The 13931-nt window shown below is 32.9% G+C and overlaps 1 protein-coding gene across 3 annotated transcripts in view; it reads left to right on the plus strand.

Annotated features, from left to right (window-relative positions):
• The window catches only part of plx (PTB_TBC1D1_like and TBC domain-containing protein plx), a 38336-nt gene that overhangs the window by 10166 nt on the left and 14239 nt on the right, over positions 1–13931 (plus strand). The window contains exon 1 of one of the 3 annotated variants that reach the window (XM_069113164.1): positions 7182–8212. The exons of the other annotated variants lie outside the window; for them this stretch is intronic. Coding sequence (XP_068969265.1) covers positions 8126–8212 — 87 coding nt within the window. The 5' untranslated portion in view covers positions 7182–8125. Of the gene's footprint in view, positions 1–7181; positions 8213–13931 lie in introns of those variants that run through there. 3 annotated transcript variants of the gene reach the window in all.

Below are 13931 nucleotides of genomic sequence, written 5' to 3' on the forward strand. Positions count from 1 at the left end.
TAATGCGATAAGTTCGTAATATATAATAATAAGGTAACTAGAATAAGACGCTATAGATACAAGATTTTCGAAAATAGGGAATAAATCAATATAATGTTTCGTAAGAAACGAATCTGTGTATATTCAATACTATTGATATCATACTTGATCGCAAATTCAAATTTTTGAATATTGAAATATTTGAATTACCGAATTTTTAAATCTTTGAATTTGAATTCAAATTTAGATTTGACGAAAAAAACAAAATCTCTATTATCTTAAATTGAAATAAGGTTATAATAGAACATAAAATGAACCCACGAAAATGTACCGAACCCTACCATGAGAAATGTAAATTCCTCGCCGCGCCATGTTGCAAAAAGATATATAACACGTTCATAGGTACGTACGGTAAAGTTGGCGGAAGGGGTTTAATTAGTGTGCAAGGGGTGACTCGGTTACACGAAACAAGAAAACACGGTAGTTTTTACTATTTGTTTAAAATGGGGGAATGTAATAGGATGATTACAGTAGTCTCATAAAATTTAGATAAAACCTCAAAGTGGTTAAACTACGTGAAAAAAATTTACTGGGATATTCAAGCAGCATTTTCCTAGAATTTTAGTTACGTTATACTCTATCATAATATCGTAATTAGGCAAATTATTTAATTATGTTCTATTAACCTAATTATACTTTTTTGATACAATGCTTTTCCCTTGTAGAATATTTTTCTGAGGTTGCAATTAAGCTCTTTGCGTAACAGATTGATAATTAAGAATACTGGACATAATCAAAGCTATTAATCTTACAGTTTAATGAATTCAAGTCAGGAAGAATCGACCGCGTTGAATAAATTTTGAATGAATTTAAGGCGAAAATTTAGATTACTAAGACTGACGTAAAGAGCTGAGGAACCTTTTTCTTATGGCTGTTATCAGTCCGGATTCTTATCAGCTAGATGAAGGTATTGCATTATTTCGAACTTTATTGCTCGTTAAAGCGGAAGGGATTGTTGAGATTAATACCTCTTTGGAGCGAGGTGTCCTTGAATGATGCATTCTCTTCGAGACGAGAATGCAATCTGCAATGACGATGTCATCTTATTGTTTGAACCACGTTGCTTTCATCGATTTTGCGTTACCTGAAATTGATAATGAGATACCGTTCTTATCTTTTCTAATTTAATAATGCGATGAAAATTGTAGGCTACGTCTTAAAAAATATAAAAATTCGATTCTTCGATTCTTAGGTTCTTTCAATACTTTTGCACTTTTGAATTTTTAAAGTTTTGAATGTAATAATTGTCCACAATTATTAAGAGGTACATCGTCCTGATTATCAGATTTTGATTCTGATTTTATCACTGGTTTACATTTTCTTATTTCATATGAAACAGCAGTATAACAATTCAGAAAATCACTACTGTTCTTCAGAAGGTCGCAAACAAAATAATTTTCCAAGAACAGAGATCAGAGGAAGTTGACAATATAGTTAATCAAAAGGTTCTATTTTGAGTAACTAAGAGCAAGAGAGATGAATCACGGAGCTCTTTAATCATTGGACTGATTCAATGTCAATCTGAGATTTGTTAAATACTATATTTTCTAGCTTAAAATAAAGGGATGATGTTAGGATACAAATATATGCTATTCAGAGTACATCACATGACTTTATCAGAATACAAGTACATATGTATTTATCAAATTGTCCAATTAATGTTTCTCATCTTCTCTTAACCCTTACAGTTGTTAATATCTATTTTCTCAAAGGTATGTATATCTTATCTTTTATATCAAAAATGCAAAAGATGTTGACAGTGAGTAAATAATTATTTTCCAAATTATCTGTTCTGAATTCTTCGTTACTTTATTACGTTATCAAAGAGTTAGACACCCTAAAATATTTATTCCATTAAGAGAGATGGAAAATAACGATTCTATGTCATTGCTCGTTGAAACAAGATCCTGTCGGATACAATTATCGCAATTATGCAATCACAATAGGACAACGAAACGAAAGGACCTTTCATGGTTCATTGGCACACGTTGGTATTCTTACTGCATTCCAATGCCAGAGAGCTCGGGATACTGTTACTGTGGCTGCTACCAGTTAAACTGTTCTATACCATATTGGTAAACCCTACATAAACTCGTATCTATCACAGCCACACTTATCTCGACTTTTATTCCATTCTACTTATACCACTCCTTTCGAATAATACATTTATATGCTTCATATTTATTAGTCGGAAGTTCCAGTACAATTCGAGAATGGTATTATAGTTAAAGCCGTGTTTCTAATAGATGTATTGTAAAATAAGACCAACTACTTATCACAACCAAAACTCGCTTTTCATTTCATTCCATTTATACCGGTTCTATTAAATAAGACATTTGTACGGTTCAAATTTATTAATCAGGCTAAAAGCGCGTATCCATTAGATCAGTATATCTATATCAATATATCTAGAACAAGGCTAAATTGAAATTTATTAATCAAGAGATCCAATAAGATTTGATAGAATTCCAATTACTAAAATTCAGAATGTCATGCATCGCTTCTTTCTGTCTTTTAATAGTAAAAAAAAAAAAAAAAGAACGGTATGACTTAACTATGACAAGATTAACGTTTCATATATTCCCTACACGTATGTATCTATCCGCGCATAAATTTAAAGTCCCGTTTTCTCGAATCCTCCTTACGCTCAGCTACCAACCGTTTCTCAGTTTCAAATAATGACCTAAAGGAGCTGATTTAATTGGAAAGCGATTGGTAACTCTGAAACGGTTCATGTGATCCGTTAAATTGACGTTTAACAAGCTCCCCACCATTTGACCGTGAAAAATGTCTGTGACGAAACGGTGGCGGGATAGGACAGACCTTGGAGTCAATGCGAGTGCGAGTACATCGATACGTGCAATAATTACGGTTGCGATTGTCTGGAATGAAAATCGCTGTTGCATCGAAAGACACGAATACTCGACGTTCGGTGACGCAACGACATAAACCGGTTCCTCTCCGCGACCGATTTGTTATTTTTCATTAACACCGGTGCGATCGGGCAAAACATGTGCGACGTGTGAAACGGTACGAACCGGATTCTTGAACTGTGTTTAGCGTAAGACATACTAACAATCTTTTGAATTGGAGGTTATGGTACATAACCTTTTATCGCAAACCTAAGTATTGGATTTTTTCGTGTTATAGTTTTAGATTTGTTAGTGGAAATGTGAAAATAGCATACCACAGGACTTTCGAATTAGAGGTTACGGTACATAACCTTTTATTACAAATTTTAATGCTGGCCACTTTTCTGTTATAACTTTAGATTTGTTAGTCGAAATATACAAATAGCATACAGGAGGACTTTCAAGTTGGAGGTTAATATTGCAGATTTCAAAAAAGAATTAATTAATATGAAGATATCAAAGAAATGCTTATAAAGAAGCGTTTTCAACTTTAGTAAATTAACATAATATTAAAATATCAAGGGATTTGTAAAAATATTGAAGTATTTTCAACTTGATTATAGCTAACAGTAAAGCCTGGATATCAAGTTGAAATTAAAATCAGTTTTCATTGATGGATTTATATAACTGTTTAAAAGTATGGCTTAAACCATGTTTAAGTGTAACTGAAGAGAACTTGAGATTGCACGCCATCTTGGTTTAACCCTATTGCCATTAGCGTCGCTCTCTTTCCAGAGGTTTCATTCTTCCACGAAGTTCCCGTTTCTGTGGATTAACAGTTCCATTAGTTCCTAAGCCTCTTTGACATACTGACATGGTATCGTGTTAACGAACGCGTTCGCGTGTAAGAAAGGAAAAATTTCGCGGACCAATTTCTTGACGGCAATTTACGATCCCGCTAGTAACGCGTCTAATTAAAATTCGATTCGGTGAACAGGTCGCTTGATGTCGTTAAAGTAAAACGTTTCTATCGTAGAATTTTCGTTACGTAATGGTTTGTCTCTTTTTCTTTCTTTTTTTGTTCCTCTTACATTTGCGCGATTTTTTTCTCATTTGAAATTTGTCTAATTTAAATTTGACACAAAGGTGATCGAATCGTAATTTAAATTTCGCGCGCATGGAAGTTAAAAGTTAATTTTAAAAATGACGCGAAAAGTTTCGTATGTTGGTTTGATAACTAGAACCACGAATTTTTAACGATCGGAAGGTAAAGCGTCGAAGTTAAAGAAAAGCAATGTTTATGTCTTATGAACAGACTATGTCTGATTCATAGAGTGATCTGAATAATTGTAATTGCATACAGATAATGTTAATTGCACCTATTTTAATTTTGCGCATTTTTTTTTGTTAGCCTAAAAGAAAATAAAAATATTGATTAGGATGTATACATAAATATTGCAAATAGAAAAACGTAAAAACGTTGCACGCAATGTTACTACAAAAGAAGTATGACTAATGCAAATAAAATATTTTCTGACACATGAACATCAGTCAAGATGTAAAAATAATTGTGTAAACAAAATTATTAAAAGAATGTAGTGACCTAGAAGAGTCAAGATCGGTCAAGATTAAACGCAAATGTTAAATAGCGAAGAAAGACGGAATATAACGAACATGATATAAATACATAGAAATCAGCAATATTTTATGTTAATGCATCGCATATTCACGCATTCAATCGGAATGATAACAAGAAGGGGTATGTGTATACTTGGAATCCTGACGTCTGCCTCCTACGTTAATGCATCAATAAGATGTATGTTACTGAAATAGCATGAAGAGCAAGCACTGCCGAATCTACGCTTCTAAATACATAAAACAATTGTTTGCCAGGTTCGAAGTTTGTGCCAATTTTCATCTTTCATCCTCAAGACATTAGAGTAACAGGTGTTTTGATCCTTTCTGTAATCCTGCATATTCTTATTTCCTTTCTGACGTTTCCTTGTGCTGTAATAATAGTAACAATATTTATATTTTGAAGCATCTAGGATAAAAGCAGCAGTGAAACTATAAATGACATAATTTAGGACATAAAGGATTCCGTTAATTTATTCTTATCCCCTTATGACAGATAAGACCATCAGTCTTACTGTGTATACACGTTTAGGGATCGGTTAAATGGTGATGTGTTTTTGAATGTAAGACACGAGAGAGTAGAACCTTACCTGAATTGCAAATGATCTCACAATCAGTAAAATATACGTATGTATATAGAACAAGGAAAATAATAACCGTTTTATACAGAGGAATTCTATTGTAGAATTTGTACCTTTTGAAAACCGGTGACTTTTATTGACATTCAAATATGGCAATGTTTACCATTTTTGTAATGAAAGTAAAAAGTGCGATAAGAATTTCAGAGGATTATATGCTTAGCTAAGAATACTTTAGCGCCCTCCTTGTTTTGGTGGCGTTTACAATAACTTAAATGCGATCACTTGCACGGTACAATGAAAACAATAATATCCGCTTGAAATAATTTCGTTGCAGGTTAATCCATCGTTGAAAACAAGGCAACTAATCTTGTGCTATTAGAAGAGTATCCGTCTCATATTATTTCTTCAAGAAATAATAAACATATAAATTTTAACCTATCCCAAATAACATACATCTTTCACCGATGATTTAGCGCGTATGATGAATCAACAAACAAATTTTGTAGCATTCGATTTTCACTGTTCACATAAAAAAGATTAGCAATGTGCACATCGAAATTTGTCTTTCCTGTTTCTTATAATGTGAGTAGTTAATATGGTTACGTAAGTTTTATTTAAGAAATTATATTTATTATAATATTTTCTTCACAAAAGCGAACTAAATTTTCCAAGATGGCCGATTAAACGAGGCAATGAAAACTCCGCCAATCGAATGCGCCTCGTTTGACTTGCAAATCACGTTGCTTACGAATAACGAGCTTGTAAAATGTTGTAAGTGTTCGGGCACGTGCGTTAAAAAAATCCAAACGCGTGTCTGAAGGAGGCACGTACGTTCTGGTCGTCCTTATCGAGGTTTTCGTACGGAATTGCCTCTCTGGAATGTTTGTAATCAAAGGTGCACTATAATTATATATATTGCTTGACGTAACCAAAATATCGTTCTTTATCAGACACTTAATTCTAGATAAGTTGGACAAAAATGAGAGATACACGCATTGTTACCATATTTTTTATCTATTTTCATAAAAAATGTAAACGTAAATTTGCTCCAAGAAACTCGGAAATTAAATAGTTGAAATAGAATTTTTAAAATCATCATTCTACGACTTAGTGATTTCTAAACATTTTGGAACGACGGACTTATATAATAATATTTCACATTTGCGCGCAAAAAGGAAAAATGTTTGTTCATAGATGTCCTTGAAATTACCGATGCTTGATTTTAAGTTTAAGTATTTATTATATATAAGTTTAAGTAAGATGCGTAGTTAAGATGCGTAAATCTATCAAGGTGAAATCAAATGTATAAATGCAATATATTATATGAAAATGAATTCGTATTCAACGCAGACTTTAAGGCAGCAATTAACGGATGATTCTTTCTCCCAATGAAGGTTTATATTATAATAGTAACCATCGTGATTTTATCCATGATTTAACAAACATACAATGGTGTCTGCGCGGGAGTAATGAATTATTAAAAACCTCTCACACTTGACTACCGAGTGTGGCATGCTAGCTACTACTTGCTACGGAGAAAACAGAAATATATCTAGAAGTAACCTTCGATCATCGTTATTGATTCAACATTACATAAGTGTATCCTGCAATTGGATCCATTCATAACAAAGTACATTTAAGATTGTAAAATTAAATTATTTTTCGACTGACATCTTGTTACTAACTTCAAATTTTATTTACAAAATATGTCTTATGAGTTAATGACGATTATCTTTATAAAGTAAACTATGTTATAATATACCCTGTGATAACAAATGACGTCTGAAAAATGAAGACAACATCTATAGGGGGTAAACAATGCGAAGCAATAAACGTTATGAGCTTAATAAATTAATATCGACAGAAAATGTTTGATAACAAATGGTTGAGAATCAATTATGACGACAACCCTTTTAACGGTGTTTTTCATGAGTATAATCCACTGGTGTTACCTGGAAGCGCGCGACAACCAATGGAGAGGTCCATTCGTCTGTTTAGGTCTTTAGGCCTTAGGCGGCGAAGTGCGCTACGCGTCAGTCGATGTTTGCTCGTCCGTCGGTAAAGGTGTTACTAGTTCCGAAGCAAGAAGTTCCGTCAACTCGAAAACAACGTCGTTTCGTTCTACTAGAAAAGTTCGCACGCTAATCCACGATTAGATCAGTGCAATGCTTGTCTTGAGACGCGACGGTTCGCATCGCGAGCTCTCATTAAAAGTATCTGTGAGTGACACTAAATGAAACCACATAGAATATTTTAAAGTACTTAAAAATTACTTGAATATTACAATCGAGGAACTAATATTGATTAATCAGTCGAAATTGCGTCGAATAAATAGAAAGGTTATTTCAACGGCCTCCAATTGGAACATTGAACTTGGCGAAAGATTTAAATTTCCCGCGTCTTTCGATGTACTGTAAAAGTGTTAAAAAAGAACTGCAAATATTTGTAGTTCAATTATAAATACTTTGCTGTAGAAATTTCGAGATCGAATTCGGTGATATATAGCTCGTTGAAGGAGAAACGAGTCTACGATTGTGAACAGCCTTGAAAGGAGACGCACAAGTTCGGTCGAAAATAAATCATTTTCTACTCAGTGGCGACATATACCAAACTTCGCAAGAAACTTCTGAAATCGTTTCTGACAATCTCTATAGATGCAAAATCGTGCTTTCGTCATTTAACAGAAAATTTATTCGAGTAAGCGTCACAGGTGAATGAACAAAACTTTCGACGATAAATCAGAGTCAGTGATTACTTGCTCGCGTCCAGCTGCTGGCAGATCAACGTGAAATTAGAGAAGCGTAATAAACTCGCTCGAATAGCATCGCTTTGTCATCGTCCCGGAAGGGGACCGTGCATCGTTCTCCCCAGAAAAGTCGTGTCGCCGGAAGTGGCCCTGAAAACGTGCCAAATCTTCGGTTTGAGGAAAAGCAACCGCGGTGAACGTGGTGACTGGGCTTACGTTCGATTTTTTCGGCCGTCGAATGCTAGAAAGGTGGAGAAGCGAAGGGCGGAAAAATGATTACCGTGCCGATATCCGCTTCCAGTCCTTACATGAAGGTTACATCCTACAGCGATGCAAGCGCTATTGGCAAAAAGCCTACAGTGAGTAGATCAAGAAACCATTCACAGTCTGATTTTTTACTTCGAGGTCATAAAAATCGGTTTTTTGTTCCATTCTCTTAGCTTCTGTTTCTTAATTTACTTGTGTAAATTTTAAGATCGTGGACTGACTTATGAAGTTGAAAACAATAGACATTTAAAAAGTTTATTGGATTTTTGGACAATATTAGGTTTTAATGCTTATTTATTAATGTGGGGATGATAGTACCAATTATATTGATATTTTATTAATACAAAGCCGTAAGAATCGGTTTCTTGTTCCGTTCCTTTTTTTCCAATATATTACTTTCTTTGTGTAGATTGTAAGATCGTGGCCTGGTTTATCAACTTAATTAATATTTAAAAGATTGATTGGATAAGAATATGTATGTATTAGGTATTATTGTTTATTTATTAACATGAGGATGATTATACAAATTATGTTAATATCCTATGAGTACAAGTAAATTGTATATTTACGAATATGACTGATTTATGAATGAGTAGGACTTAAATATCGATTTATTTTATCCTTGAAATACTGTAACCTCACTTTTGATATTTTGTATATCTTTGTATGCTGTATGTACTCTGTACCTGTACTTAATTTAAATTTCTAATACATGCGAAAATATGCTAACCAATCTATTAATAATGCAATATCACAGCAATAATAACATACTATATGAAATAAAATGTGCAATACAAAATATACGACGCAGAACAAACTACAGTGCATAATAAATATCTTTATATACTTTTAAACACGCTGTAGATTAAATAAACTCTATATGAAAGTAAAAAACAAACCTAAAATTGATAGCATGAATTAATGTGATGCGTGCTATTTGGTCGCTACGCTCGTACTAAGTCATTTCTTCTTTCTTCCTTGCATTATATAGGGATATTTTGGGTCTAGCAAAAATATAGAAAGCGCAGGTCAAGATCTGACAAAATTTTCTAGGCGTTATATTTTAACATTCTTCTTCAATGATATATATGTATATATATATACATATATATATATATATATATATATATATATATGTATGTATGTATGTATGTATGTATGTATGTATGTATGTATGTACGCATACCTATGTATCTGTGTATTCTAACAGATAATTATGGAAATGAAATATCCAGTGTTTATTAATTCTCATTTGAAATTTACTAAAAACAAATGCGCATTTAGTGCTAGATAATGAAGAGTTCTAGGAAGTTTGTTGTTGCAGGAGTTAATTTAATGATCTTGTATAGAGATATGTACTATGGGAATTATGAAGTTATTCTTTGTTTGTCTCTTATTGTGAATGGGGAATAGATTGAAATAATTTGCTATGTACTTATAATGTTGATGATTGTATTGTATCTTCCATTAAATTGAGGAAGAACTGTCGGTAATAATAATTTATTCCTTAATTATTATCTATTACTTCATGCATATAAATTCATTTTTAAGTTACTAAATTCATGTATCATTAAATTTTTGTATATAATGTCTCGATGTAAATATTACATCGATTCATTTTAAATTCCACAAGAGATTATCTCAAATGGCGTATGGACAAAGACAAAACGAGACATTACGTGTCTAATTTTCCCGTTTTCTCCGCAGTTTCTTTAGTTCATTTCTTCTCCTTGCTCTTCCTTCTTGCTTTCTAAAACGGTGTCTATCATTTCTCGTATAACATTTGGACCATCATTCGCCCTATTTCTCAACAAACCTGCCAATCCGATCTTCCCATGTACCACGTTAATCTTTTAATTAACCCTATACAATCATATTATTATTATATATCATTATTATTCAAATTTTATATATTAATCACTGACAAAAATCTTTAATTTAGTGTTAGTTAATTTTTCTCAGATCCTTAACAAACACAGTGAAACGTGTTTCATAGTCAGATTAATAACAGAAAATCATGTCTGTTTTCAATTTAAAAAATAATTTAAACGTTTCCCTAATAAATAAAATCATTATATCGTATTTTACCAGATCTTACACAGATAGATCGAGATATATGTCATAGTCAAATTACTACCTTGAAATTCCTGGCACGATTCTTCATTATCTGGACCATGATAGTAGCACACAAAGGTGGGGATAATTTATACCGGAAGAGAAAATGTGTTTTTTCCTATTCAGAAATTCGATCAAACATAATCACGACGTCAGTCACTATTGATATTTCGCCACGAATATATCTAGTTCTATGGTAGTAGTCTTAATCTCATGTCCGTTATTTATTCTTATCGGCTTATCAGGAGATTATTCATCTTTTGCGACTAATCGCGTGTGCGACAGAGGATATTCGCTAGCCTGGAGGCTGTTTTCCTTTCTTCTCGTTTCCGTCTGTCGTCGTTGGTAAGGCTTACGTTCGTGGAACCAGGCGTACCGTGGATCTAAATTTACAACAACGAACAAACGAGCAAGAATCCCAGCTCTCTGCCAACGTTCGGTTCGTCGAATGACCGTGTTCCAATTATTCCGTAAAAAATATCGGTTTTCTTAACGCAGATGCTTTTTACTTCTGTCGTATTATTTCTTACATATGACGCAGATTGGATGGTTCTTAAACGTTTAAGAATATCGCTGCATTCTCACGTCTGCTTTGTACGCGGCAGTGAAAGTTACGTAAAGTACTAAACGCGTCTGAATGGAGTTTGACGTAATTATTTCTTGATCGGAACCGCTCACTACCACTGTCGCCCCTAGCGGACGTTTTGTGCAATTTATTCATTTTAAACCCTTTTTCTATTCTAGAACTTACGACAATGCTAATTTCTATTTTATTAATGTGATCTTTATGCGTTCCATTCTATTTGAATAGTTTAAGCTATTCATTTGCGTAAGAAATTAGTTTTTTTTAATTCAGCATTTGCCGGGAAAAGGACGGGATATTAGTGTAGAATGTAGTAAAGTTTTTTATTTTGAATCTATATGGTAACTATACTAGGCAGTTGATCTACCACAATAATATTTTCCATAGGTATTTACTAATAATCTAAGAAACCTCGTGGTTTGTAATTTATGGGAGGTTAGAAAATAGAAATAGGACAAGTTCTTGACAACAGTTAGGAATTCCACGATTCATTTAAATTTAAATGACATCGGAGTGTTTGTATGAAAATTAGCTCCAAAATTATTTGTCGATTAGAGACAGGATTAAATTTGCAATTAATTAACAGTATGTTGTAAAACACTTTCTTAATCGTCTTACAGAGCAATTATTTCAACTTCTTTAGCAATATATTTTCCTTATTATTCAAACAAAATAATAGATACTCATTTTTATAATTTAAATCGAAATAAAAATATTAAGATCAGACATAAAATATCTAACCGTAATAAAAATATAGAACGAAAGATAAGTTATGAAAAAATTAAAAAATATTACAGACCAGCAATATAGGTAAACGACTAGTTTAGAAGATTTACTTCTATTTTCTTCTTCAATTCTTTGCAACTTTTTAGCTTCGTGCCGTGGGAACTTTACTCTCGAATTTACAAGCCAAGAAACAGATGACCAGTAGAAAATTCTGAGATTGCATCGTTAACAAGAAAATAAATGTTATTTACTTTGACTGCTCACGCGAAGGTTGCTATGTACATATTAACATTTTATTTTATATTTATACAGCTAAGTAATCTTTTCATTAAAAAAGAAGTAGTCGGAATTAGTTTTATAGTGTCGAATAAGAAATGCATGAATTTTCCAACAGCCTTAATGTTTCTGCAGTCCGTATCTTGTCATTTCATCTTTCACATTCCACGTTCCACGTTTTGCATTCCACACTCAACATTCTACAGCCTGCATTCTGCAAATTGTGCTCGCAAAAGTTACTAGAGGTATCTTCATGTCAGGTACAATGACAAACAGAGGTATTGGCATACACCAGATTTTTCTGTAAAATTCTGTCTACATAAAAGATTCATTATTCTTTATTTAACTCTTCCAGGATCGAACGTTTGTAGGGCTCTAAAGAAAACTTCTATTTTAGAAAAGGAAGAATGTATTTCTGTTGTTAAAAGGAGCTACAATTTGAAAATCGAGTTTATAGATCTATGGTAAACGTCTGTATTTTCTAATCCAATAATTTAATTATTTGTAAATATAAGAACAATAAACTTGTAATAAAACTTAGTTAACGTTAAAGACTATAACTAACATTTTTAATGCAATTTACTTAACTCTCCATTTCTATGGGTCTTGTGAAATTTTCTGGAAAAATCCTCAATTACTCTGTCCATATAATTAAAAAATTGTTTTAGCTACTCAATATTCAGTGCTATATTTCAGATGTATATTTTTGTACATTATACATGCATTATACATTCTGTGCATTTTTTCACCTTAGAATTTCCCATAAATGCTAAAAAAAAGTCCGCAGTCTTATAATTAATAATAGAAATACATTTTCCTTAATAATTTTTTTTACAAAATACGTAATGGACTAGAATTTATCACCAGTTTTACCAAAAATAAAAACCTAACCTCAACCTAACCCCAAAAATAAAAACATCTATCGTTTACTTAATAAATAGATTATTAGAATGCAATTGCCTGAAAGGTCTAATCTTTATGTAAAATGTCACTTTCAAATCTAAATATTGCACCGATGAAACATGCTGGTTGAAAACATCCGGCCGGATTTCTCCACATAATTCCAGTAAGAACCAGAATTTAGTAAATGTGCGATAACCTAGAGGAGACGCTCGATCGACTTGTATCCGAGTTCCGTCACGAATTTTGCCGGTATCCAGGAGTCTCGTGCCAAAGTTATGGCATTTCGATCACGTACCAGTATCTCTGCTTTCACGATTCTTTGAATTCTCGATGACAACGGCAGGAGAAGGCGATAGTAGGACGAGAAGAAACCGAGTGTCTCAATGAATATCCACAACACAGTTTCAAACCAGTTTTTCCGTCTATGGATCCGGTGGTTGCCGCAAAAAACGTGCTCATTAACGCGTAATCGTGTTAGAGTGATTACAGTACTTTCTGCAACAAAGTGTCGATAATAAGGCGTAACAGTTTGTTCACTGCTCGCTCGTAGGTATTATGTTACCTGTTCCGTCGACATGACTACTTGTTTCGGGCTTAATGTTAATTTGGTCACGTAGACAGATACGTTGCATTCTTTCCCTTCCCCCTTTATTGCTGTTTCACAGTGTATGCGTACGTGCACGAGGTACGCTATGCATTCTTACGCTACTATCTTTTCATAGTTATCTTATAAGAGGTGTCTTGCTAGGTGTCTTATTATAAAACATTTACATTGTACTGTTAGCTATAAATATCAGGATACCTACTCGTTGCATCTACTTTGATAAATACCATATTTAGTATTTTACATTATAACGTAGATTGTATTTATATTATTGCAATTTTATTATATTATTATAATAAAATATTTAGAAAACTAAAATAATAGAAAGCAAAAGTTCTGCAAGAGTTCTGCTACTTATAGCCAGCACTGTATGCTTTTATCCAGAAGCAGGAAGTGAAATATTCTTTCTTGTATACAACATTTAAACTAAATTTATCTGATACTTGCACACTTTTATTGGAACTAGGAGTACCAGATTAGGAATAAATCACCAAATGAAAAACATTTGCATCTTATTTTGTTTTATGATGCACATTCAGTATATTTGCTTACATAAATTTGTTTTGATAAAGTTTGGTTGATGCACATTTCACAATAGCACATT

The sequence above is a fragment of the Bombus flavifrons genome, chromosome 5 (genome assembly GCF_040668555.2).
Source record: "Bombus flavifrons isolate JBK064 chromosome 5, iyBomFlav1_principal, whole genome shotgun sequence".
Taxonomy (NCBI): Eukaryota; Metazoa; Arthropoda; class Insecta; order Hymenoptera; family Apidae; genus Bombus; species Bombus flavifrons.